Source organism: Pezoporus occidentalis, unplaced genomic scaffold, assembly GCF_034315485.1.
Source record: "Pezoporus occidentalis ecotype Australia unplaced genomic scaffold, CSIRO_AGI_Poc_V1 ctg226, whole genome shotgun sequence".
Lineage (NCBI taxonomy): Eukaryota > Metazoa > Chordata > Aves > Psittaciformes > Psittacidae > Pezoporus > Pezoporus occidentalis.
The window spans coordinates 277,428-303,507 of NW_026914138.1; the positions used below are offsets into that span (position 1 = coordinate 277,428).

General features: G+C 48.2%; 1 protein-coding gene across 2 annotated transcripts in view; it reads right to left on the reverse strand.

The window, feature by feature from the left end:
- The window catches only part of ANTXR1 (ANTXR cell adhesion molecule 1), a 77,500-nt gene that overhangs the window by 48,607 nt on the left and 2,813 nt on the right, over window positions 1–26,080 (reverse strand). For both annotated transcript variants that reach the window (XM_062620956.1, XM_062620955.1), the window contains exons 2-10: window positions 19,668–19,739; window positions 19,062–19,133; window positions 16,977–17,058; window positions 15,838–15,871; window positions 14,003–14,082; window positions 13,376–13,444; window positions 11,493–11,573; window positions 7,461–7,521; window positions 5,187–5,285 (exon numbers count right to left, since the gene is read on the reverse strand). In XM_062620956.1, the coding sequence (XP_062476940.1) occupies window positions 5,187–5,285; window positions 7,461–7,521; window positions 11,493–11,573; window positions 13,376–13,444; window positions 14,003–14,082; window positions 15,838–15,871; window positions 16,977–17,058; window positions 19,062–19,133; window positions 19,668–19,739 (650 nt within the window). The remainder of the gene's footprint in view (window positions 1–5,186; window positions 5,286–7,460; window positions 7,522–11,492; window positions 11,574–13,375; window positions 13,445–14,002; window positions 14,083–15,837; window positions 15,872–16,976; window positions 17,059–19,061; window positions 19,134–19,667; window positions 19,740–26,080) is intronic.

Genomic DNA, 26,080 nt, shown 5'->3' on the forward strand with positions numbered 1-26,080 from the left:
GTGTATGTCTATCTCCACTGGCAATGTCTGTATCTATCAGCAATGCTATAGACAAGGTGCCCAGGCCTGAAGCACAGCTCAGATGCCAGTCATGCGCAGAGCTTGGGCATCTTACTTGCTTGATGCAGCCCATATACTGGGAGTGAGAGCAGCGCGTCAAAGGAGATGACCCTGATCTCATGAGACCCCACTTGCAGCACTGTGTGCAGTTCCAGCATAAGGACATGGAGCTGATGGAGAGAGTCCAGAGGAGGCCATGAGGATGCTCAGGGGCTGGAGCAGCTCCTGTATGGAGCCAGGCTGAGAACATTGGGGCTGTTCAGCCTGGAGAAGAGAAGCTGCGTGGAGACCTCAGGGCAGCTTCCAGTGTGTGAAGGGGGCTACAAGGATGCTGGAGAGGGGCTCTTCATAGGGACTGTAGGGATAGGACAAGGGGTGATGGGTTCAAACTGAAACAGGGGGAGTTCAGGTTGGATATAGGGAAGAAACAGAAAAAAACCACACAAAGATCCATCTGTTTTCCATGAGTCCCCTTTCAACAAGGTCCTTGCTCCTGCTCACATTCCTGTAACTCACTACCCAGCAGTCCTGCACCTTTAACAACTATCTGCAGCCTGCAAAATCTATTATTCCAGCATCAGGGAATAGTTTCTTTCACCATTAGCAGGGTGTAACCTTTTGGCAAGCCAGCACTTGGAGTACTTCCCAACCATAATAATAAAAGCCTCAATATATGCATTAAGTTTTAACACAGAAGAACAAACCCCAATGAAGGAGAGGTGCAACACCCCAAAGAAGGTGACCAGGCCAGCAGGACTTTCTTTTGGCCATATAACCAAGCTATTTAACAGCCTTTTCTTTGGTTACTGGTCCACCCCAGAACAACGTGGCACACTGAGAACTGACTGTAAAGATCCTTACAGGGGGACACAGAGTCTTCTCACAGTGCTGGTTGTCGGACCCACCATATCAGCAATAGTTTAGTCCCAAAGAGGATGCAAAAGCCGTTTGCCAAACTTCCCATCTCTCAGGCTAACAACTTCCTTCTGTTATCCCTCTCTTTATGATTTCAATTCAACTAAAGTATATCTCAGGCAGTGCTCTCAGGATGTCTTCTGCAGGGGAGAAGGCTCTGCTCCATCAGACCAGTACACGCTCAGAATCATCGAATCATAGAGCCCAAATGCTTCTGTCACCCAAGATGAGACAAAATATACCTCTATAATCCCCTTCACCAGCCACCAAAGCCCAACCTCTGTTCATCCTCGCCACTCCTTATGACAGCTCTGCAAGCAAAGTTTTCATTTCAAACCATTTTGTGGGGAGATAGGAATGTAGGAAGACACTGGATCACTCTCTGAGCTAAAGCAACTGCAAGACTGACGCGTAAAGAAGAGATGTTTTGTTAATGCTGTAATGAAAACCACATTGAGATCATGTTGTAATTGCTCTGCTTTGTGTAGACACACATGAGCTTTGAATGCCAAAGCCATTGAGAGCAGAGTTAGGGGATGGGGGGAAGAGCAGATCTGCACATGGCAATGATATCGCATTCATAACAGTCTCCGGATGGAGAGGATGGATATGGAAGGATTCTCTTTCTCTGATGGGTTCAATAGGAATCCTGCTTTAAAAGCAATTCTTGATGGTCAGGAGAGCATTTGAGGGAAGCATGACTGTTTCTTCTGTGTTCATATTCTCTGTCAAGCAATGACTTGGGCCACCCTTCAAAACATGATGCCAAGCTCACCTTGGTGTATGTTTTCACCTAGGAGAAATAGAAGCATTGGTTGTGTCCTTCATAAAGGCCACACTCCTCCCCAGAACACCTGATGGGGCTTGTATGCAGTGATGGACATCCTCTAGTACCATAGGTGAAAGAGGGCAAAGCTACCATAAGAAAGGAAAAGATTGAGGGGAGGGTTAAAGTGATGCAATCAATGGGGGATTAAAGAGTGGGACTGCAGAGTAAACCATTCCTGTGCGACGAGTGAGCAGGCTGTGAGACAGTGAAAAAGGTATCACCAGGGAAGTGCTGTGCTGCCAGGAAAAAGGCAGGGAGAACGGAGCAAGGCTTTGAAAACACAAGGCATTTGCTGGTCAGTTTTGGGATGCCGTTTTGGGGGTCCTCCTCTCACTGTCTTTGCCCCATTTCCCCTCCACTCTGCAGTGGAGCTGATCCCCACCAACCCTTCGGCTTTAGCACAGGGCAGAGCCCATCTCCATGCCCAGAACTATCCCTGCTGGCTCCTGCCCGGCCTGAGCAGACAAAGCCATTTGAGCACTGTAAGTCACTGCTCTGGGTAATTACTTTTAACTCTGTGCAGCCTGAAAGCAATTCTCCCAGGTCCTGCGCTGGCAGAAACACGCTGCTCTTGAACATGCATCTGGTTACAGCTCCGCTCAGCCAAGTGCTCTTCATGGCTTCTACAGCTGTTTTACCCCATAGCGTTATGAGTGATGCTCTCTTCTTCACCTGCCACTTATAACCCCAATAAAACCCTATTAGCTCATGCCCTTGACCTCAGCAAGTCCTTGCTGTGTCGGTTGACATCTCATCTGGGATAACTGAAGGCTTCGGGATCTGTTGGCTCAGTGTTATCTTTAACAATAACTCCCTCCCTGATACAATCAGTGGCTGAGAGGTTCCAAGCAAACAAAACCAGCTGAGCAAGCCAAACCCCACATGGTTTGCACTAAGCTCTTGCTCAGTTAACTCTTAGGGTGAGCTGCTTGCAGCTCCAGTGCAAACAGAGAGCACAGGATGGATCTGCGGGCTCCTGTAAAGCAAAGACACGTTCTCACACAGAGCAGCTGAAGAGAGCTGTTCCCACCCAGAGAGACTTGGCTTTGCTGAGCAACCGTTGAGTTCCCTCAACCAGGGAATGGTTTGGACTCCGAACCTCAGTTTGTGGCCTCCTGCTTCCAGGTCACTGCCTAGGGATCAGCCTGGAGCTGAGCAAAACGGATCAGCGCCAAGGAGAATGAGCTCACTTTGATGCATCAGTGCAGGACGCAATGGATGCACCAGGTCAGAGGGCAGGAAACATTTGGCCCGTCTCCTTGCTTTCCACAGTCATTTTGTGGATACAGGAAGACAGCTTCAACTAAAAAGCACCCATGGGTTGCACTAAAAGAAGCTGATCCTTCCCCAAAACTACTATGAATATATGGGGAGAGACAGCAGAATAAATCACAGCCAGACAAGCATCAGCAGCACACACAAAGCAAGGAAAGAGTCTTCCTCCTCACCACCACCAGGTCACAGTGTTTGGGAGTGAGGTAACCCTCGCAAACAGCTCCTCCCATTGGCAGCACTGGATGCTTTTGTGTCTCCATAGACTGAGTGGAAAGCTGATGGATGACATTCCTAACTCTGGATGTTTCCAGGAATGAAAGGCTTGCTGCAGAGCCAGCCAGCTCGGAGGAAGCGGAGCTGAGGAGGAATTGGGATGCAAGAGCATCTTTTAGCCTCAGGTAGCAGAAGAACCTGTCACACCAGTGACAAGGGAGCAAGAAGTCTTCTCTTGAGGAGAAAGTGGATCAGGAAATCAAGTGTTGAAATGAGTTTACATAGGAGAGAAATGGAGGAAAAGACCAGCATCACCTCCCTACCTCACAAAGCAGGAGGAGGAGCTACTTCCATTCAGGCTCAGTGAATAGGGGGCCATAATAAGGACAATTATTGGGTGGATACGGAGGCAGAAATGAAGGAAGAAGTGTCTGCAGGCAGCTCACTTGGAGCAGCTACCTTCAGCTCTCCCATCTCGGAAGCAGGAGCAGTAGAGTACTTCAGACAAAAAGCAACTCCTAAATATCCAAACAGCAATTCCATTCCCATTGGAACCTTCCTTCCAGGTGGAGAGAGGAGGGCAGGTTTCCCCTGTGATCCAAACAGAACTTTGGATCTGAACTCTGGTTCAACACCTCAATGTGGCCATGATCCAGACTGAAGGAGTTCTGGCCACGTGTCAGGTTTGGGTCTGATGTTATGGAGCAAACACAAGCCACGGGCAGCCAGGCTTCCTGCTTAGGGACATCACCATTGGCAATTCCAGAGCCAAACCAGTGCAGAGGAGGCCACTGTAACAGTGACAGAGCTGTTCAGGACAAACCACACACACTCACTGTCCTATACCTGCCCTGAATGCTCAGTGACATTCCTCATAGGACAAACAGCCTTAGCAAACTGCTGCCTGCTCCAAAGAGCAAGTTACAGATGCTCGAAGCATGAGCAAATCCAACATTGAGCCATTTGACTTCCACGCTTTAACTACTTCATGCATCTATTTCATACTGAAGCATCAGCACCACCTCCAAAGTGATCAGGCAGCTTCAGAATAGATTGTGTTAGACAAGATGAATTCTGCTGTCATGGTTGTGTTAGCTATGAGTTATGCTATCTGGTTTCCTGTGTGGGTTTGCAAACGTGCCAGATGAGAGCAACAGGGATGTGAGTTCTTCCAGCTAAATGGATCTCATATACCTCACAGAGGGAACAGACACTCGGGGTCTAGTTTGCTTCTCTTACTTTGGTTCCTCTGTAGAGGAAACTTCTTTCCAAGCTGCCTCCACAGAAGCACATCAGTTCCTTAACCACTGCTCCACTGTAGCTTCCAGCAGCAGTGTTTAATTAAGCTGCATGAGCAGACCTGCTAAATACCACCAAATATAGGTAACCATTGAATCATGGAATGGTTTGGGTTGGAAGGAACCTTAAAGCTCATCTCAGTCTCCCCTCTAGCAGGTTAAAGCCATTCCCCTTGGCCTGTCCCTTCAGGCCCTTGTCCAAAGCCCCTCTCCAGGTTTCCTGCAGCCCCTTCAGGCACTGGAGCTGCTCTCAGGTCTCCCCTTCAGGAGCCTTCTCTTGTCCAGGCTGCCCCAGCCCAGCTCTCCCAGCCTGGCTCCAGAGCAGAGCTGCTCCAACCCAACAGACCTGACCTCACTTCGTACTTAACCCAACAGGACACACAGAGATGCTCTTTACAGGCAAGTTTCTCATCTTCTGTACCTGTCCCCTCCGCTGCTCAAGCTCACCTAGTCACATCCTTGCTGTCAGTCACAGCACACACCACCACCATAGCTCCTCATCCCGTACAATTGCTCCCTTCACAGCCAACACACTTGAAGATCCAGCACGTTTTCCAAGCGCAGGATCAGACAAACCACAGATCCAAAGCACTCACTGAGGGTAAGGGTGTCGTTGATCCTGAAGCTGCAGAGCACCCTGTCAACGTTGCGGGCATGTCGAAATCCGTTCCCTCTCACAACCACCTGGAACGACTCTGGAGCAAGAGAGACAGTGCGTTATTGATCCATGGAGAGGCAAAGAGTGGTCATCTAGACAAGGTGTCTACGTCACCAGTTTTCACTTGGTCTCCTCAGCTGAAATATGCAGTTTAATAAGTTTTAAGTTTAAACATAGTAAAGAACGGACCTTCCACTCCCTCCCTGCCCAAACTCAACCTTTAGCAACAGGCAATAACACACAACAGATGCATTTGAACTGAGAACATTGAGCTTCAGCAACACTGAGCTTCCCCCTCCCCAGGCTGGCATTTTAAATAGCAGGAAGGTTTGGGTGAAGAAAGGTAAAAGTATCTTTCCACAGAAAGGAAAACCATCTCCCAGTGACAGATCACCTGGGGAGGTTCAAGGGCAGCTTTAGGTAACTCAGTCTTGTAGCAGTTGCCATGAGTTTGGCCGCATCCTGCCCTGTGAGCCTGTACCATGACCAGGAGTCCTTGATGGGGCTCGTTTCCATGCAGTTACAGGGGATTTCATTCCATCAGCTTCCTGGTGCCTGGACAAACCAGAGTGTGGGCATTTCCCTAAGTCTTCCTCTTTGCTGCTTCTCCATATCCGCTCCACAAGGTCTAATGCAGAAGGCATCAAGGATGGTCCCCTACACCTGAGCACTGAACTGCGCGGTCCTTTCTGGAGCAAGCATTCCTGAGCAATGAGATCACCTCCTCACAAGTCTGACAGCGCCCTCCTATCCCTTGTTATCCCAGCTCCTTGAACCTAACACTGGGGAAGCTTTACAAGCTTCCTGCCACCACCAGCAGTACGACTGCCTCGCAAGGAAGCATCGCTTTCAGACGTTGAAGCAGGGCCACAGACCCAGACAAGCTCTGGACACGAGGACTACAAACCCATCGAAGGAAGCAGCCCCCGCAATTCCTGTTGTGGGAATTACCATCTTGGAGAGGCACTCCGATAATCCCCACTGATGTTTGGCTGGTGGCTGTGGCTTGAACACACAAGGTTTCGCCTCCCGAGACAATGCAGGAGCGACCACAGCGCATCCAACACTGCCCTTGGTTTGATGGTTCCCAGGAGCAAGAAGGAACCGAGTTTCTGCAGACTCAAAGCTTTCCCTTTGCACTTCACAGCCCCCAGCATCTTTCATCTCCCCGAAGGACTCGCACACTGTACTTGTCAAGAAAAGCAGCTCTGCTCTGGAATCTGGGATCCCCTCCAGGTCCCACTTTACAGCCAAGTTGCAAATCATCCCAGCACTCCCAGCCAGGGAAGCTGCTGCTGCCTCACAGGCCCATTGTGTGAGAGCACTTGGGAAGGACGGGGGAGACAAGCTCTGTTCTGGAGTGTGGGGGCTGATGAATGCCTAAGAGAAATCACAGGAGCCTCAACTGCTGGGGAATGAGCTCAAGCCCAGTGGAAAAGCAGCGCGTCGGGGATGTCTGATTAACCACGGGGATCCTGTCTCTGCTTGAGACTGAAAGGAGCAGATGCAGCACGGGCTGAACGAGACAGACTGGTTTGCCTGAAACACACTGAGCAAAACTGTCAAATTCAAGCCTTTGCACCAAGAAAAGCAGCAGATTTAGCACCGGTTGATGGGTTCCTTTTGCACTCGCCAGCAATCGGAGATGGAGTATTGTTTGCAGTTCTGGTGTCCGCAACATGAAAAGGACATGGAGCTGTTGGAACAAGTCCAGAGGAGGCCACGAAGATGCTCAGGGGACTGGAGCAGCTCCCGTATGAAGACAGGCTGAGGAAGTTGGGGCTGTTCAGCCTGGAGAAGAGAAGCTGCGTGGAGACCTCAGAGCAGCTTCCAGTATCTAAAGGGGGCTATAGGGATGCTGGGGAGGGACTCTTCATCAGGGACTGTAGTGACAGGACAAGGGGTAACGGGTTCAAACTGAAACAGGGGAAGTTTAGATTGGATCTAAGGAGGAAATTCTTTCCTGTTAGGGTGGTGAGGCACTGGAATGGGTTGCCCAGGGAGGTTGTGAATGCTCCATCCCTGGTGGTGTTCAAGGCCAGGTTGGATGAAGCCTTGGGTGAGATGGTTTAGTGTGAGGTGTCCCTGCCCAGTGCAGGGGTGTTGGAACTGGATGATCTTAAGGTCCTTTCCAACCCAAACTATTCTATGATTCTATAGACCCAAAGTGTGTTTTAGGCAACATGACCACTAGGGCTCAGCAGATACTTACCCCCTGCACATATGCTGGAAGGTTCTGCTGCCAGGATTTCTATACAGGATTTCTTCAGGATCTAAAAAACAGGCAACATGTCAGGAAGTCTCTTGGACTTGTTCTATAGCAGCACGCAGCAAAGCGTGAGCGCTTGTTCTCATGCAAATGCTTAACTCGACATTGCACTTCGCATTCGTGCCACAATTATGCCACCTTAGTGACACTTTAACCCACCAGCCACGTGTCACTTCTCTTCCACAGCAAGCTCCTGCTATGGAGGAAGGCAGCAGATGCTCTCCAGGATCCCAGTACATATTGGTGTTTGTCTGTGGTAAGAGCTACTCTGCAGACTATGATCCTCAGCAAGTCAAGTGCACACTGAAGGGTTAGTGAGGCAGTGCCATTGCCCTACCTTTGCAGTCACACCTCCCTCTCCTAAATGATTCTGGAGCCCAGAACTCCAAATAAAACAGCACAGGTTTAAGCTGAGCTGTTTGCATTCAAACATCCTATGAATAGCTGCATAGCCACTTCCCACACCTCAGCGTAGGGGCTCCAACTTCATCAGGTGTTAACCTGACCTATGAGAGCATACCCGAGTGCATCCTCAAAGATTTCAAATCAAGGTGTACGGACAATTGCTCTTTGCTAAAGCCAAACTCATATTGAGCTGTATGTCATGGTAGGGTTGGCACTGCCCTTAACCATGTCACATGTCGACAGTGATTTACACAAGTACTTCAGCATCAGGCCTGGCATGGTGCTTGCAGGCACTCTGGAGCTGGGTACTCTCTATTCCCACATGGTGCTAGAATGGCTCAAGCTGTTTGCATGCAGCAGCCTTTCCCCTGCACTGAACACCAAGTCCAGCTCTTCACTGGTCCCACTCAGCAAACTGGTGCCAGTGTCTATAAGCCCCTGTGAGAGCAACAACCAAGAGCTGTGATGTTCAGTGCTGGGCTGAGCAGCCCCCAGACGAGGCAATGCTAAGCAAGATTTAGGTCAGCTCCAAGAGGCAAGTAAATGTCAGCCAAGCATCATGACTCAAATCCAACACCGAAAGTATTTTCCCAACTTTAAATTGAAACATCTGTAAGGAAAGAGCAGCAACCAACAGCATCAGTTCAGTGAGGAAAAGATAATCTCTGATTTCTCCGCAATCACAGCTCTTGAATCAATCAGACTCAAATACCTGATTGCAGGCGGTGCAGACAGAGCCGTGATTTAGTTATTTTCTACTTTTAAAGAAGGGTTTGATTTACTCAGAAGCAGGGTGGGGAGAGATGGAAGGAGTACCAAGGGACTGAAGGAAGCAGGGCTGCTGGAGCTGCTGGCAGCCGAACAAGCGAGGAGGGAGGATTTGCAGGAACAAGGTTATACAGGAACTGTCAAGTGGAAAAAGAGAGAAAGTCAACAGTTGAGACCAGAGCTGAAAAGCACCAGAAGAATTTGAAAGGCAGAAGAATAAAGAGGGCTGTAAGAACACTTCCAAAGTACCCATCCATAGTTACCCATCCCTCCATCTCCCGTCAGTCCTCTGCCACCCCCTGCCCTTGCTCATTCCAGGTTCTGCTCCTCTGAAATACCAGCAGTATTCAACCAAAGTTCCAGGACTAACGAGCACAACCAAGACTTGAGGTTTTTCCAGCATTTTTCCATTCCACTGAAAAACATCTCCTTTAAGAAGAGAAGCTTTTCACATTTCCACCAATTCTCCCTTAGATTCCCTTCCCCTCTTCCTCAGCACCCGCAAACATGTTAATAATGATTTCTTCTCCTTCATGTCACAATGAAATGGAAGAGAAGCAGACAAATGAGAACAAATGCATGAAAAATACCATCAATACATCCGTTCTTTGAACAATCAAGCAAAACCTGACATGATTGAGCTTGAAATTCATGGCTTGCATTCAACCCTTTGCACACACATATGCTGTAAGCCAGCTTGGACACAGGGTGCAATAGCAGGTGGCTATGATGGTGCAGAGCTCCCTTCCAGCCCAACCCAATCCATTTCCACGACTATAAAAAAGCTTTTTACAGTGCTCACTGCAATATGTACTTTGCTTTAGAATAAGCTTCCAATGCTCCAACCATTGGAGCACCCACCCTAAGGTGAAAATCAGGCAACGGTGGTTATTGCACAAGAATTCCTTCATGTCTCTTCCTCATCACAAACACATTCAGAAAGGACTTCAATGCATTCAACAAGGAGGATTTCATCCCTTCTCCTGTTTCCTAGGGGCTGCACAGCCTTGTGTGGGCTAAAGATGCACTTCATTCACTATAGCCTGGCTCCCCAGGAAAGGGAAATGACACGCAGGAGTGGGGATGCAATCCCTCAGCTGAGCACTACTCCAAGGGGACACAAGGGAGAGCAGACTCCATATCCTCACTTCCATAGGGAGAGCCACAACAGCTCTGATTCACTCAGGAAGTAACTGCAGCTTGCTTTGGCACCCAGGCAAGAAAGGCATCACCCATGGTGTGGAAGCATCCCACTGTCCTGAGCAGTGCATGCTTAGTGAGGAGCTCAGATTCCCAAACCCATTTCCTGGATGCTGGAAGCTCCCATCTGGAATTCCGCTCCACAAGCAGGCAGACAATAAGCTCACACAGCAGCTGCATATTTCTTGTGAAGGTTTTTTCCACCAAATTTGGGAATTCTGGTTAGCCGACAGGATGCTGAAGTTCAATAGAAGGTCACTGCCCCATCACTGTTAGTGTGAGGGACCTGCAGGCTGAGGCTGGGTACTCATTATCACATCTGGTTAATTACTACATAACCATGGCTCTTACCAGTTACAAACAGGAATTGTTTATGAAGTGTTTCCTGCCCAATGATATCTGCATGAGCTCAGCAAGATAAATCTATTTAAGTCCTTTTTAAAGATGCATTTAAGGTAAGGAAGAAGTAGAAGGCGTGATCATAAGCTGCTAAAAGTAATGAGAAACAATATAGGGTTAAGCCTGGGGGTTCATCCTGTGCTTGAGATGGGTAAGGCAGCTACCCAAGGGAAGAGGCTGGAGCTGGTGACTTGCTCTTCAGGTGCCCAGACCCCAAATCCCTTCCCCTTGACTTTCCCAACTGCCTGACAGGAAGATGGAGCCAGGAGGGGCTGGGCTCTGCTCCCAAGGACCAAGGGATGGGACAAGAGGAAACGGCCTCAAGCTGCCCCAGGGCAGGTTTAGATGGAGCTGAGGAACAATTCCTTGCCCAGAGGGTGCTCAGGCATTGGAACAGGCTGCCCAGGGCAGGGCTGCAGTCACCGTCCCTGCAAGTGTTCACACATCCCCAGTGCCATGGGTCAGTGGTGGCCTTGGCAGGGCTGGGAATGGTGACCAAGTCTGAGCAGCTCGCTCAGGATGAGCACAGAAAAGCATCCCCACGTTTCTTCTGCTTCATCTATCAAATGCTCACAGGTTATCCCATTACACATATCCGGTTTTCATGGCAAAGCAACATTTCATAAATCATAGAATCATAGAATATCACTTCAGTTCTTCCTGTTGTTTTCAGCTTGCGGCAATCATGGAATCCTAGAATGGGTTGGGTTGGAAGTGATCTTAAAGCTCACCTAGCTCCAACCCCCTGCTGTTAATACCCATGTGTCAGGAGGCTGAGCGTAGAAAGCAGAGTTTGGGGGATTTTGGCTCAGGAGATGAGCAATGCAGCACAACCATCAGGACAGAAGGATGCTGACCGAGCAGGGAAACCAAAGAGTGCTCTCATCCTTCATACAGGAGGTGCTCTAACAGATCCCTGCTGTCCTGGGCTGTGCAGCTATTTGATGATCTGTCCCCTTGTGCCTAAGCCCATTCAGTCAGTTACTGCCCACAAAGATAACATTTGGGCTCAGGGGTCCCTTTATTGGGACCTATTGATAAACTCAACCTGGAAGCAGCAATATTAATACAGATAAAGGTGAGTTTCTTTGGCATGTGCAAGTGATTTACTAGCAGTCAGCAAGTCCTTGTGAACATGGGAAAGCTAAACCCTTAACTATGCAAGCCAGACTAACATGCAGATACAGGAGCCCAAATACTTACAGAGTCTATGATGCCCTGAAGGGCTTCGAAGCCATCGTTCACTGGGAAGACGTGGTCTCTGCTGTCGGCAATTCTGGCCAGCTGACACGGTGGGGAAAGGGAATCAAAGAGAAATGCAAAGAATGAGGTGAATGAGCCAGCAGGCAGCAAAGTGAGGCCTCTCCAGACCCAGCCACTGGCAAGGCAAACCCCCAAATACCCCAGGTATCTGTGCTGGTGTGTTGTAGCTTTGTCAGGCATTGAAAAGCTTCTCTTTAGCCTGATTGAGTTTAGAAAGCTCTGTATCAGGCATCAGAAAAGGCTTCTCTTAGCTCTGATGACAAACAAAGTGGGTTTTACCAATACCCAGAGCCTGATGGTCTTTAGTGCAAAACCCATCTCCCACCTGACTGCCACCAGCCAGCACAGTGACGCCCCAACCAGAACAGCCCCAGCATCAACCTGACAGGCCACTACTGCAGCAAACACTTCAGCACACACCATTTAAACCAGGGAACTGAGCAAAGTGTTTTCCCATAAAGAGAAGACTAATGCAAACCATACCCTGTCTGGAGATAGAGGCCTGGTTCACCTTTCCTGCCAGGACAGGTTTGACTGTTTGTCAAGGTGCAACCATTAGAGCCAAGAAGAAGAGAGCAGGGACCTAACAGAAGGTATTTTCCAAGTGGAGGGAAGAAGGTAGCAAAAGAGCATCTGGAAACCTACACGACAAGGAAGGGGTGGTAAGATGAGGAGAGCCAGGACATTAGCAGTGAAGAGCTACATGCAGGTTCACTTGTGAGTAGCATGCTAAGGGTTAAGCAGAAAGAGAAGTAATGAGGTCTCCATGCATCTGCTGGAGCAGAACCAAGGTCTGGACCTGCCAGGCCAAGGTTTGTTATAGTAATTCCCTCCCATGGCAGAAGTAACAGCAACCCAGCAGGCTCCTGGCGTTTCCTGTGCGCTGCAAAGGGGAGGCAGCCACACATTCCTCCATCAATCCCTCTGGCTCCCTCTTCTCAAGCAAAGCACCAAAGTGCCAGCTCCTGGTTTTGCATCCAGAGGAATGCTCCAGGCAGCCTTCCCCTGCAGCTTTGCTGTGGCTGGGATACAGCAGCTTCTGTAAAGCAGGATGTTTGCAGGTTCCTCAACTCATTCCCCATAGTCTTTCTTCTTGGGCAATTCAGGCAGTGCCATCTAATTCCAGTTGGTTTCTTCAGCACCAAAATGGCTTTGAGGTCTGCTCTTCAGATCCAGTCTCTTTGCCCCTTTTATGCCCTCTTTGCTTTTCTATGGCTTACCCTGGTTTTGAGTCAAAGGAGGTTGTTATAAACCAGATTTGGTTTGACTCCTCCTTGAACCGCTGTGAGCCTGGAAGAGCTCTATTCCAGAGCTAGTCCAGCACTTAGGGGCTGTACAAGTGTCTCACTCATGCTAGAAAAACAATGCCAACCGTTGCACTTGGTGTGAACACAACTCATGGACACACCAACATTCATACGGTAAATTGAGAAGTCAGGCTATCAAATAGGAAACCACTAAAGTCTTGATGTCACTAATAAAGCTGCTTGCTTTTTATAGCATAGTTTTCCCAGGGAAGAAAAGCTGGACTGGAACTGAAGCGTCCTACAGCAACATCTCAAGTTGATGGGGAAAAACCAGTCCTCACAACCTCCTCCTGCCTACAGCTGCAGCCAGGCTGATTTGCTGCTCTCTGGTTGTCTTTACCTCTGATTTTCTCACTGTTAGGAAGAGTCACAGTGACATGCAGAGGGACAGTCCTCCACATAGGGATATAGAGAGAGAAAGGGGCTTAAACCCAACAGCCCGACCAAGAGACCACTTGAGGAGCACTGGACGTGTTCAACACGCAGCTCTGCAGGGAAAGAGGAGGCATCATTTACCTGGGTCTCATTGAAGTCTTTCACACCGACGCAATACACTGTTGCTCCCAGGTCGCGCGAGCGGTTAGCCTGAAACAAGGAAAGGAGGATGATCCGGATGCAAATGGGATGGGAGCAGGTTTCTGACAGGTCTGCATCATGTAGTTGCGAAGAGCAAGCCAGGCTATTTCATTGCTAGGCAGGTGAAGGTGCATTTACCATTCAGAAAGCAACTGTTGTGAACGCCCTTGCTTGCATGAGTATGAAGTGGTTTAATCACATTTCATTAGAACAGGGGCACTTACACCAAAATCCCATTCCCAGGAGCGATGGCAGCGAGGCACATTACATCAGAACACCGTAGTAGTTCAAGTTGTTCCATAGCAAAGTGCTCTATGAGAAAAGCATCATTCCAGTTTTACAGCTAGCAGCTTAAACCCAAAGAACTGAAGCAACTCCCGGTGTAAGAGCCAAGATCAGGATCTGCGTTCTGCTCCCTGACTGCTCCTCTCCAAACCGAATGCAACATTCCCATCTAAGGAGCACCGAGGTGAAGTTGTGGCGCTAGAGAAAAGGTTTCCCTTCATTTCTGCCTTCCAAGCAGCAAGCCCAGACATTGCTCTGGCTAAGAACATGTAAGACACTTACCTCCCTCTCAGAGTAGAAAAACAGGTCTTCATGGAGCTCTCCATCTGTCAGTGCAATGATGACACTTGCAGTTCTGTAACCTAAAGACACAAACTTCCTTAGTCCCTTGGGTGTGAGTAGTATTTGTTACGCTACCATAGAAAGCATCCTGCTAGTGACTTCCTAGTGCACTGAAAGGGCCACCAAGTGGCCACCAAGCCCATGTCCTTACTAGCCATGAATTGCTGCATGCTCTTTCACTCACCTGCCTTCAGTATCAGTTTTATACCGCCCTCCTTTGATGTGCCAATGAGTTTTAATTGACACCCGCATAACTATTGCGCTCTTGCAGACCAGTAGATTAGACTGCAGCCATCAAACCCCAATGCAAAGCGTTCCTAGTTATTGCTAGTTATTCCCTGATTTTATCGATGCTGTCAATTCAATAAATCCAGAGATGATGTTTTTTTCAGCTTGTGATAAAAAGCTGACTCGGGATTTTAACAGATAAATGGGAAAATGGCCTAAAATCCTCAACACTCCTATGCAACTGATTTCAGCAGCGAAACCTTGCAGCCTCCCTTTTGCATTGATTACAGCTTGGGGTTTTCAAGGTGTGTTAGGTTACACCAGAATCAGTTCCCATTTCGGACAACAGTCCTGCTACGGATCGGAGGGAGCTCTGTAGGTACCTCTGCACAAACACTGCCATGGAAAGGTAAAGGCTGAACGCATCCAGGTGTGTAAATCATCAACCTTTACACCCCTGAAACCATCTCTGCGGTTTTCCTGTGCCTTTACAAACTGTTGCTGAAGAGATGAAACATCCCAACAAGGAGCTGGGAGCAGAGATCTGATCCCTACTTGTCCTGGGGCCACTTAGAAATCCCCAATGATAAATAAGGTGGTAATGAAGCAATGGGAAGTTGAGCACTTGACAAGCAATGAGCAACACATAGGGTCAAGTGCCAGGCTCTTTCTGTAGGAAACAGGAAATCAAACACTTCTTGTGCCAACTTATGGCCTCCAGAGGTGCCTTTCTCCATCCACTGACTACTGCAGGAGCCTCTGGACCCACTGCAGGTGATAGAAACACTTCTTAGAGTGAAGCAAGGACAAACACACAGGCCAGCATTCAGTCTTGAGGACCCAGTTGTCCACTGCTTCTTGCATATAATGGCCATCTGTTTACTTGTACTCTATACGTCAGCATTTAAAAGCATTATCAACCCCAAATTGAATTGTTTGAGCTACCTATTCCATCCTGCTGCAGTCAGGTGAGTCCCAAAGCTCTGTGGACTTAGTCTCTACTGCATCTGATTCCTGAATGGCCCTGCAAAACCCTTAGCACTGGCTTTGTACTGAACCATCTGCTTGCCTATCTTTTGCTTTCCAAGAAGAAACCTTTATAGCTCTAGTTCAGGCTTTCTATGTTAATTGCAAGGAAGGACAGACCAAACCTTCCTGCAGTTGTCTGCACTTCAAACTGGGTTTCATAACTGCTCATAACAAAACCACTTTTACCTGCCAGCATCTCCCCAAACTCATGTTTCAGAAGGAAGAAGAAATGGTTACCTGAGTCCTCAAGCACAAAGAGCAACATAAAGTACCATACTGGGTAAGAGTAGGTACCTTCACTTAGCTGGCTTCTTGCTTTTGGCCTGACACACATTCATTCCAGCTCTGGATCCTTAAAGCTCCAACTGTTCCTTTTCAGGAACAACTACCTTAAATAGCAATATTCCTGTAGGAACAGGAGCCACCCCCACCTCTCCCACAGTAAAGCTGCATTTCAACTGTATTCATCAGTCAGAAAGAGAAAAAACAATAATCAATGTATCAAGAAAGTCTCTCACCATGAACATTTTCATAGTAAATCTGTTCACTTGCCTGAAATTAAATCAGAATATTATTAGCAATAAAGGAATGATAATACTTTGTGGGCACACATGCACCAGAAAGAAGGAGAAGATGGCAGTGAGGATGCCAGGCCTGCACATAGCCTCTGCTTTCAGAGGTAGCTGCTTCACAGAGCAAGTTTCTTGCCTATAGTCAAACCAACCCTAAGGCCCTTGGCCAACAATAATACAGTCTCCTGCTATTCTGCTATGGGAAAATCCCATTCACCTCCCTCCTTAGGAAGCATCCTAGGTCCAAATATTCCCCAGCAGCTCTAGATTCAACTCCTCTGATTGCAAACAAACCAACCTCAGAAAGATATTGTCTACAATATGTCACTTGGTCTATGCACAAGGGCACTGCGCATGGTAGAAGGGCAAACGCTTCAGTGTGCATCAGTTCTAAATCACAGTGGTTCACTCTGAACATTCCTGGCTTAGGGATTTCATCACTACTCAGAATTTAAATCTCTTTCTCTTTTTTGGACTCCTCCTGGAGAGTTTCTGAAGTCACCAAGCTCTGGGGTTGGGTTTTGGACCCCTGGTTGGGAGCCAGCATCTCTGTCAGATCAGTTGACTTTCTGTTGTGTCCTTCCAATAGGCAGCCAGATCCCCAGTCCTCCCATATGTAGTGGAGTGGGAGATGGGGGCCAGGAGCTCAGGTTTAAAGAAACTCTGAGCTTGTTAAATGACTCTGAAGGAGAAGGTAAGAACAGGCAGTCACTTCTGTGCAGCATTACTTGGCCACCAAGTTAGAACCATGGCCTTAGCCCTCACCCAGCTCTATGAAGCCTACTAACAGCCCCCATGCAGGACTCTAGACATTCCACTCCTCCTGACCACGGTTCTGTAGGGACTGCAATGCCAAAGCCTTCTGAAAAGGCAGCTTCCCCATAAAGGATGGAGGCAATAAGAGAAGCTAAGGAGCAGGGTCTGCAGATCCCTTGTGCCAGTTCCAGCACTGAATGCCAACACTTCAGTGTACCTGTTGTACCTAGGAAAGGGGAACAGCCCCACTCCCCTCCCAGAGGACCATTAACCAGATCCCAAGGAGCACCCGGACACAGCTGAGAGGCACTGGGCATGCATGTGGTTACCCTTTCAAATCCCTCATGCATGTACGTGTCGCCTCCCGGGAGGACTTTCTGCAGCTCTTCCAGCCCTTGGCGGATCTGTTCCCTGGAATGAAGGCAGATCACACGTATCAGGAGCTGGGATCCAGGCACAGGAGGCATGCATGGCAGAGCATGAGAGGGGGGAAAAGGAGTTAGCTCAGTGCTTATCCAGTTATCCAGGCTAAGGTAATGTCTCAGTAGATGCCTTCCTAAGGAGGTGGAAAACAGCAGTGGTGCTCCCAGGGTTCCCACAGCATCCCCAAGGTCAGGTTCCATGCATTTCTTTCTAGTATTCCCTGTGTCACCCTGGACAAGCCCCTGGAGCACAAGACTTGCCCATGGCTCACTTCCCGACTATACAAATGCCACCAACCCCAAACCAGCCTCCAACTCTGGTTTATTTGAACATCACACCTTCAGCCCCTGCTCAGACCAAGCTGAAGAATTAAAGCCTTTCCCAGTAGTTTATTACAATCCAGGGAATGCTTTCATTTCTTTAGGATTGCCAGGAAAATGACAGGTAATTGCAGGCTCAATGGGGTGGGCACCCATTTGCTGGTCCACTGAGTTGCAGACATCAAACTCTGAAGCAAAGAACACGCCACACGTCTTCAATACCAAGATAAAGGGTTCTGAGCAAACTATACAAGCTTCATGGGCAATGGGTTAAGTCAGTGCTTGGAGGACCACTGATGCTGCAGCACTGAATGCCAGAAGCCAGTTTTGTCCCCAAACTCCAGCAAACCCAATCTGTGTGTTCACATCCTCCCTCTCATGTTTGTGAGGCTGATTGCAGCAGCTCATTGACATTATCCACCCTATAGAGCAGTAACTCCCACAGGGGAAAGAGTATCTGGTTGCAATGGGTTATCAAGCTATCAGGAACCTATTCTGTACCTGTGATATCTCAAACTAGCCAGACCCCGAGCTGTGTATTAAAGGTGGGTAGGGGCAATATTTCCTCTATTCAGCTACCTATGCACATACCCAGCCAAAGATGAACATAGAATCCAGAGCACTTCTTGCCATCAGAACTCTTCTGCAAAACACCCAGCAAAGACCTTTAAGATACATCACTGCAATGCCAAGAGATGCACTGAGGTTTTCCCAAGGGATGCTGAGCACCCTCAATCTCCACATTCAGATGCCACTACTGCTGCTTGCCACTACTCCAGCTTCCTGCTTCAGAAAGGCCCATGTTAACTAAAGGACCAGCACGAAGCCCACAGCTTGTTTGTCAGTCCCCCAGTAAAACCCAGCAGCTCTGCAGTCAATCGCTTTTAGATTAATAGCATACCAATATCCTGTTCCCATCAGCATTTCTGGATGAATATGAAATACATTTCCACATGGGAAACACTTCAGTGTCATCACTTCCAGCCTGAACACACCAGAGACCCTTGCACTGAGCAGGAAGAAGCAGAGAACTGGTTTTCCTTTGGCATCAAGTTAGACAAGGGTCATTCTCTTTACACTTTGAGTTGCAGTAAGTGGCAGGAGCTGCTTGGGCTGCCTGGCTTTAATGACATATTCAAGGCTGGTATGTATGTGGACTGCTCTTTAGGAAGGCTGCCAGCTCCTTCTTCATTCCTCTATAGCAGCTGCTCTGGTATGCCATTTCCTAGACATCCAATATATAGAACACATGCTGGCTTAGAGAGGCTTCACATGTGTTCCATATATTCTTCTCCACGTGGCAATGAAGTTAGCAGAGGAAGCAGGAGTGATTAAAGGAGCTCATGCAGCTCTCCTTGAAGTCAGAGAAGAAAGAAAACCCATCCCATAGGTTTTACTGGGATTAACTTGGGGATCTACATGCTTCAGGAATATGGCACTCAAACTGTCACTGCCAAAACTATCCCCCCTTGCAATGTAACCTGAGCACGGCTATCTATAACATACCTTAGGCCCTCTGTCATGGGAAAATGGGCTGGTGATTCAGACTATGAAACTGAGAGGCACAAAGGTGTCCCAACACTGCTCACAGCCCTGGAAACCACTGAGCAAGGAAAGGGAAGGAAGCTACAAGGACAGAAAAGCTGCTGTGCGCCTTAAACCTCTTCTTACCTGTCTTCTGTTAACCTCATTAGAATGGTCCCTCTCGTTGAAAACACAATGAAGGACATCCTCAGCTGAGGGCTGGAGAAGGAGAGGAAAAGGAGAGTTATTTTGAAGGCCCAGAGCTTAACACCAAACACGCAGGATGCTCTGAGGGCTATCAAGACTCGTTCAACGGGATGAAAGATGCTTTGCCCTGGGCCTTCCTAGTCAAGGCAAACCATCAGGAAGATGTAAATAGCTCTTGCATCACGCTTGCTGAAGCAAGAAAAGCTCCAGCACATCCCAGGGTCACCATGGAGACAAAAGCAGGCTGATGGTGTTTACCACAACACATCCCACCCACTGGATTTCTCATCCAGCCTCAAGTCATTCAGTGCCTGAAAGCTACAGCCTCACGCCTGTCCCTGCAGACCCAGGCTGCTGTACTCGGGTTGTAGCCAGCCAAGAGGATTCCATCCCCATCATCTGATCCATGGGAGTCAGGCAGGGAAAATGGGAACAACTGGCTTATCTGCTCTTATTTCTGTGTGAATGCCGTCAGTGAGGAAGCAAGAGGAGCTCCTCTGTGTTCCCTGGTGCTATCCATGATAAGAGCATGGCCCCACTTCTTACCTGATGAACTTGTGGGCCAAATGCTCCACAAAATGATAGATTTCATTCCAGTGGTGCAGGACACTTCCCGACCTGGGGAAACAGGACAGGAGATATCAGTGTAACGGCTGCTACCGCCTGATGGCTCCTTGCACATTGCCCAGAGAGGCAGTTGCTGTCTTGTTTAACACTGTCCATGTCGTGCCTTTAGAGAGATCTCAAACTGGCAATGCCATTTCAGGCTTAGCTTTGAAGAGCAGAATGATTCCCATTGGGGCAAGTGGTTGGGGCTACACTTGACAATAACACACAGCAGTTGCACAGACCTTTAGCATGACCTTAAGCTCACAAAGCCTATGTGAGTGAAGACCTGGCTCTCTCCGCTGTGGTTTAGATTAACTCCACCATCTCACACCATTCATAGAGTCACAGAATGGTTTGGGTTGGAAAGGACCTTAAGATCATCCAGTTCCAACCCCCTGCCATGGGCAAGGATGTCTCACACTAAACCATCTCACCCAAGGCTCTGTCCAACCTGGCCTTGAACACTGCCAGGGATGGAGCATTCACAACCTCCCTGGGCAACCCATTCCAGTGCCTCACCACCCTTACAATAAAGAACTTCTTCCTTAGATCCAACCTAAACTTGCCCTGCTTCAGTTTTAACCCGTTACCCCTTGTCCTATCCCTACAGTCCCTAATGAAGAGTCCCTCCCCAGCATCCCTATAGGCCCCCATTACACACAGCTTTTAGCTCAAGTGTATTTAGAGACCAAATGAAGTTGGAAAAACAGTTTAGGAACCTTCTCTAGTGCTTCCACTGGGCTGGAGAGCAGGGAAAGTGAAACACCTTCAACCACATCTCAAGTGCTGTACCTAATCCTTGCACCCCTCAGCTAAAGGAGGACAAGCCATGGACCACAATGGGATTGGATTGTTCTTTATGTTGTAAGAACCAGGAGAGAATCAGGTTAATTAGAATCTTTCAGCACTAAATGCCCCTTCTGGAATCAACACTTTTGTGAACACCGGAATATTAATATTGGGGGGAAAAAAAAACACCTTCCTGGAGCTGGGAAATCAATGTGTCATCACTTGTTTAATTCATTGGATACAACTAACAACGTTTATAAGGAAATAACAACCAAAGTTCTGACAGAAACCCATTGAACTGCAGCCTGAGGAAGAAGAGATGAGCATTTGAGATGTTATTCTCCCCATTTGCAACCCTTCAGTGCAAACCTCAGCCCATGGTACCTTAAGCTCTTCTTTCTCTATATGACCCAAATATGTGCAAAGACAACCTCCAGTGATATGCAATGGGAGCCCTTGCACAGGTACAAAGGCACATGGTCCATCTGGGAGAACAATGAACTCTCCATCACTCACTGCACAAAGGACTCATAGCAAATGCACCTCTTTAACCTCAGAGGCACTCCTGTGACTGTAAGGGACAGATTGCAGAGGAGACCTGATCATAGACAAAGGTTAACAGTGCTGCATTGCTTCTTGGCTCTCCTTCCTTTCATCAGACCAGGACTTGAAATCATTACTTGTTCTCTATACAAACGTGTATCAGGGAGGACCAAAGCAACACCGAGCCTTGATAAACTCTTTAAACCACACAGACAGTGGGAAAACTGGGCTCTTGTAACAGATGAAAGGGACTTGCTCTCAAACACAAAACTAACTCCCACTGCACCCAACCTGAGAGATCAGAGACACACAAAGCTCAGTCCCAGGTGCAAGTCCCTCTCAGGTGTATGGAATAACTCTGAGACAGGCACTGCAGTCCCACCAACGCCACATAGCCCAAACAGTTCTGAGAACTGACCTGGGAAGTAAGTATTTATTGTCATTACATGGTGAGGCATAAAGGGAAACACTTATTGTGGCCTTTCAGTTCTTAAAAGGGACCTGTAAGAAAGATGGGGAGAGACTTTTAGCAGGGCCTGTTGTGACAGGAGGAGGGGGGATGGTTTTAAACTAAAGAGGGAGATTCAGGCTGTTCTATGATTCTATGGCTTTATAGCAGTGGTTACATAGGTCTCCAGAAGACACATGAAGCCAAGGCTTTACTAACCATAAACCAGTTACTACCTCCTCCAATGAAACGTGTACGTTGCTTTGGACCATATATCTGCCTCTCGTAAAAGGACACCTCATTGAAGTTTCACACATCTTCTGAACCATCCTTTTTCAGACACATGGAACCGAGACCCTTTCACAAGTATACCCAAACCACCCTTCCAGCCAGCAGGTAGGACAACCACACTACACTTCATGCTATGGGGAAACTCAGCTTTCAGCCCCTGCGGCTGACCCCTCCTTGCAACCAGACACTGCCCTAGAAGCTCCATCAGCCTGTAAAAGGATGGTTATTTCTTCCCCTTTGAACTGAAGTTGATCATCCCATAGAATGACTATTGCAGCAGGGCAGCTGGAATGAGATGCAGGCATCAAGTATGTGGGTTGTCACATAAAACCCTGTCGTTTTCCATGGCTCTGGGAAGTCAGAAACCATTTGCCAGGATAAAGCTGAACCCAAGAGCTCAGTTCAGGGCTGTGCCAGTCAACACGTCAATAGCACATCCTCCTCAAGTGTTTGTCTCTGTAACTGTTGCTCTGCTGGGCTTCAGTGGTTGGGTAAGCAGTGCTTTTAGTTCTTCACACAGTAAGCTTCAGCTCCTGCTGCACCTCCTTCCCCTCCAGCATCCTCACCCTGGTTTCCCATCAACAGTCCCATCTTTATGCCCTCTGGATCAAAACTCCCTCTATCTGAAGTTACAGCTCTTTTTCCATGGAACCTTCCCAAACATCTCTTGGCACACAAAAGGAACAACCTGAAGTTCAAGAATGGTGAGCACCTATTTGAAGGGCTGATATAACCATTGCTACCATCATCAAAACATACCCTCTCTACCCCACAAAAGGAGGATGGTTCCTGCTTTCAGTTCCAAAGGCACTGAAGTGGGACAATTGGAATAGTCTACAGCCCATTTGCTCCTCACCTCTACCAGAACAAGCTATAGAAGGGGACCAAAATGAAGGCTCACACTTTGCTGACCATAACAACTCCTTCTAGCACAGCAAGGTTTCCATCTATAACTTGCAGTCTACCTGCAGCCATCTAGTCAAGCCCAAGGGTATGGCTATAAATGCCCAGGTCTGCATTTAGAAAGAAATACTCCTCCAATACATAAATCATCTTCTGAAACACACTGCAGGCTTTTTAAAGTCTTCACTTGACCTAAAATAGATAAAAGCAATACAACTAACCTTCCTGCAGTCAGCAGAGAGTTCACAAAAGCACCATTGGCTCAGTCACTCACTGTGTTACTCAGAAGCCCTGCGATAGAAGACACTCGTCGCTTGTAAAGCCTCTCTTAAAGCAGGCCAAGAGCTCAGAGTGGGACAAGGATTTCTAAAGCCTAACTCTGAGATAATAAAAGCCAAATTTAAAATCATTATCTCTTCATATTCCCAGAGAGGAACACGATGATCAGCGAGCCAGCACTTTGCAGCTGAATGCTTGATGCTAGAAACGTGCAATGTAAGAAGAGGCTCATCATGAGGATGCCAAATTCTCCTGCTGGAGAGAAAAACCCAGTAAATGGAAATTAAGACTAAGTAAACCATTATGGCTTTGACAAGAGAATGAGATGTTCTGTGGTCAACTGTGCTGGCATTTTGCACATCTCGACTCCATGCAAGGCTGAGATTGACACTCCACATGGCTCCGTGCTTCCAGACTGACTAAACCCTGCCCTCCTGCAGGTGCTTTTCTCCTGCTCACTGTGACAGGATGCTCCAGAACCCAAAGCTGCAGCAACCCAAACTCCTTACGGTGTCTTGCACTGTTTAGACTGCTCATTCCCAAGCCTCTCATTGCACCTTCTCAGAGTCCTCATGCTTTTCTTTAATTCACAAACCAGAAGGAAACAGAATCAAGCCCACAAACTCTTCCACAAAGACTTCACAACAGTTCTGTGCCCTGCAGCTGATATAGATACATAAAGACACCCAAATCAGAGACTGATGTTGATCCAAGTTCTCCTTATACTCACACAGCTTTGGGCTCACTTCAAGAAGCCTCAGAGCAGTCAGAGGTGGCATTGACCCAAGCAGTTTTGCAGCATCTTTTTACTGAGCTCTTTAAAAAGAACACAAATGAGGCAAAGAAGTGTTCTTTGTCTTTCCAAATACTTCAGGAGCAATTCAGAGACACTAAATAACACAAAGATGTTTGATTCTTTGAGGAAACACTGCTGTGCTGTGCCACACTCAACGGCTCCTAAGAGATGCTGTCAAACTGGGTTGGGAGGTGCAGTTCAGAGCTGGATGAGCCTCTAAGCCCAGCTGCAGCCCAAGAGCTTTCTTCTCTTACTGACTGTCAACGGACACATCAAAACACAACTGATGGACAAGTAACCATGAGTGGATTTACATCTCAAGCAGTGGATACAGTGCGGAGTGCTGCAGGCACACACGTGGCCCTGGGTGGAAGGCACCTCCTGCCCTTCCCTTTACCAGCCTTAGATTCCCCACTGGCTAAAATCATATCCACAGGTCCTGACAGGCAGGGATTTCACAGAGTCACTCAGCTCCTTGCAATTGCTGCCCACAGCACTGGGAGTTCATTCACTCCTTCAGGCAACAAGCAAGGAGATACAAGAATGAGCAGGCTTCTCCACCCTGCCCTGCTAGCACCCTGAGCCCTCAGCCTCCCTATGCTTGCAATGGCCACCATCCAAACACAACGCAAATGTTGCTCTGGAATCGGGCTGTGAATCCAGGAAAACAGCCAAGAAATCACTGACTGGGTCAATGAAGATCAGGAATGAGTTTGAATCTCTTTCTGCAGACACTCGATTTTACCATTACCTACTAAAGGCTTGTATTTCTTCAGGTTCGAGCAGGTGGAATATCACTCTGTTCTGTAAGGGTCCTGGGGTTAGCTCTGCCGAGGGCTCACATTTCCCATAGGAAGAGTCACTAGGACCAGAAGCAGTTCACACAGGTCAGCTTCCATGTCTGATGATGCCATGTCTGTCTGCTCTCCATCCCACCCTGGCCCCTATGGCTTTCTACACTGAGTGTAAATCTGGACTTAGTCCCACTTAAGTCCCAGTAACTCCAGCTACTCAAGCTAGACTCAAACCCCAACCAATAGCCTCCCTAGAGCAGGAGTTTCACTTCAATACAAGTGGTTAAATCCAGGTCAGCTGTCTGGCTGAGCAATGAAGGGATCATAGGAAACTTGGATTACTCGCTTCATCTGGCCAAGGATCTTTCAGAGCCAAGTTTTCCTTCACACATGTGAGTTTTCTGCACATGGATATAAATGCCCACGGTAGGCAAGAGCACAGGAAGGAGCACCTCTGACATGGAGTGGATACAGCCACAGCTTACTGAGAACACATCCTCATTGCTATTCCTTCCTCCCTACCTGCAGCTAAATTCATCTGGGAGCTGCCTCTAAATGGTCCACTGAGTTAGAGGGTGACAGCAATGGACACCCAGGGCTGGGTCATATCTTCATTAATGACTTGCATGGATGATGTTTCTGCAATATCAGCGTCAGCAAACCCCAAATGTTTGGGTTTTATCAGCCTCTTCCTTCTTCACAAAGGCCCGTATCTTATCTTGCATCCAGGCTGCACCATCTTCTGCCCTCTGTTTTGCTACCTTGGGTCTATGGGAGCCTCATGAAGCCCCTCAGCAGCACAGGAACACAAAAGGCTGTGGCTGTGCCATCTAGGACCAGCTCTCAGCAATTCTCCCAAGGTAAGCCAGCCTCACCTTCCACAGCATCTTGGTACAGCCTCCACTGCGAGATGCTCAGCACCCTGTGGGACTAGATCCCGTGTGTAACCTCAATAGCATACAACTGCACTCCAAATAGCACCCAGTTGAGTTGTAGCCCTACCTCCCTTTGCTTTTTCTGCAGCCAAAGCACAAGAGAAATGGATTCATCCAGTCTTAACCCACGGGAAGACAGCTCCTTCAGCAAAACTGCATCCTCTGGGGTGTCTTTGCATCCCTTCTGGAGCATAACTCTGCCAGGCTGAGGTCCCATGGTTACAGTGTGAGAAGCTCCTCTGCTGCTACCTAAGCTGGGTGAGAGCTCTTGGAAGTGATAACAGACATTCAAGTGCACACAGGAGGCTACTGTCCCCAGACAAGCCTGTCTGGCATCATTCAAGCTCTGCTGGTGTTTGACACAGGCTGCAGAGCTTAACGGGATTACTCCTGAACAGCTGAATCCTGGATTTGCTTCTCCTTCGTGACCATAAGAAATGGGAGATTGGATTCAGCCCCCCTGAGGAGGGAGTCCCATCTCCAGCTGCCTGCAGACAGCCAGAGGAAACCCAGGTTGCTTGGACCAGCAAGTTTGCTTAGGGAGAGCATTGCAGGAAGTTAGAGCATCCCTG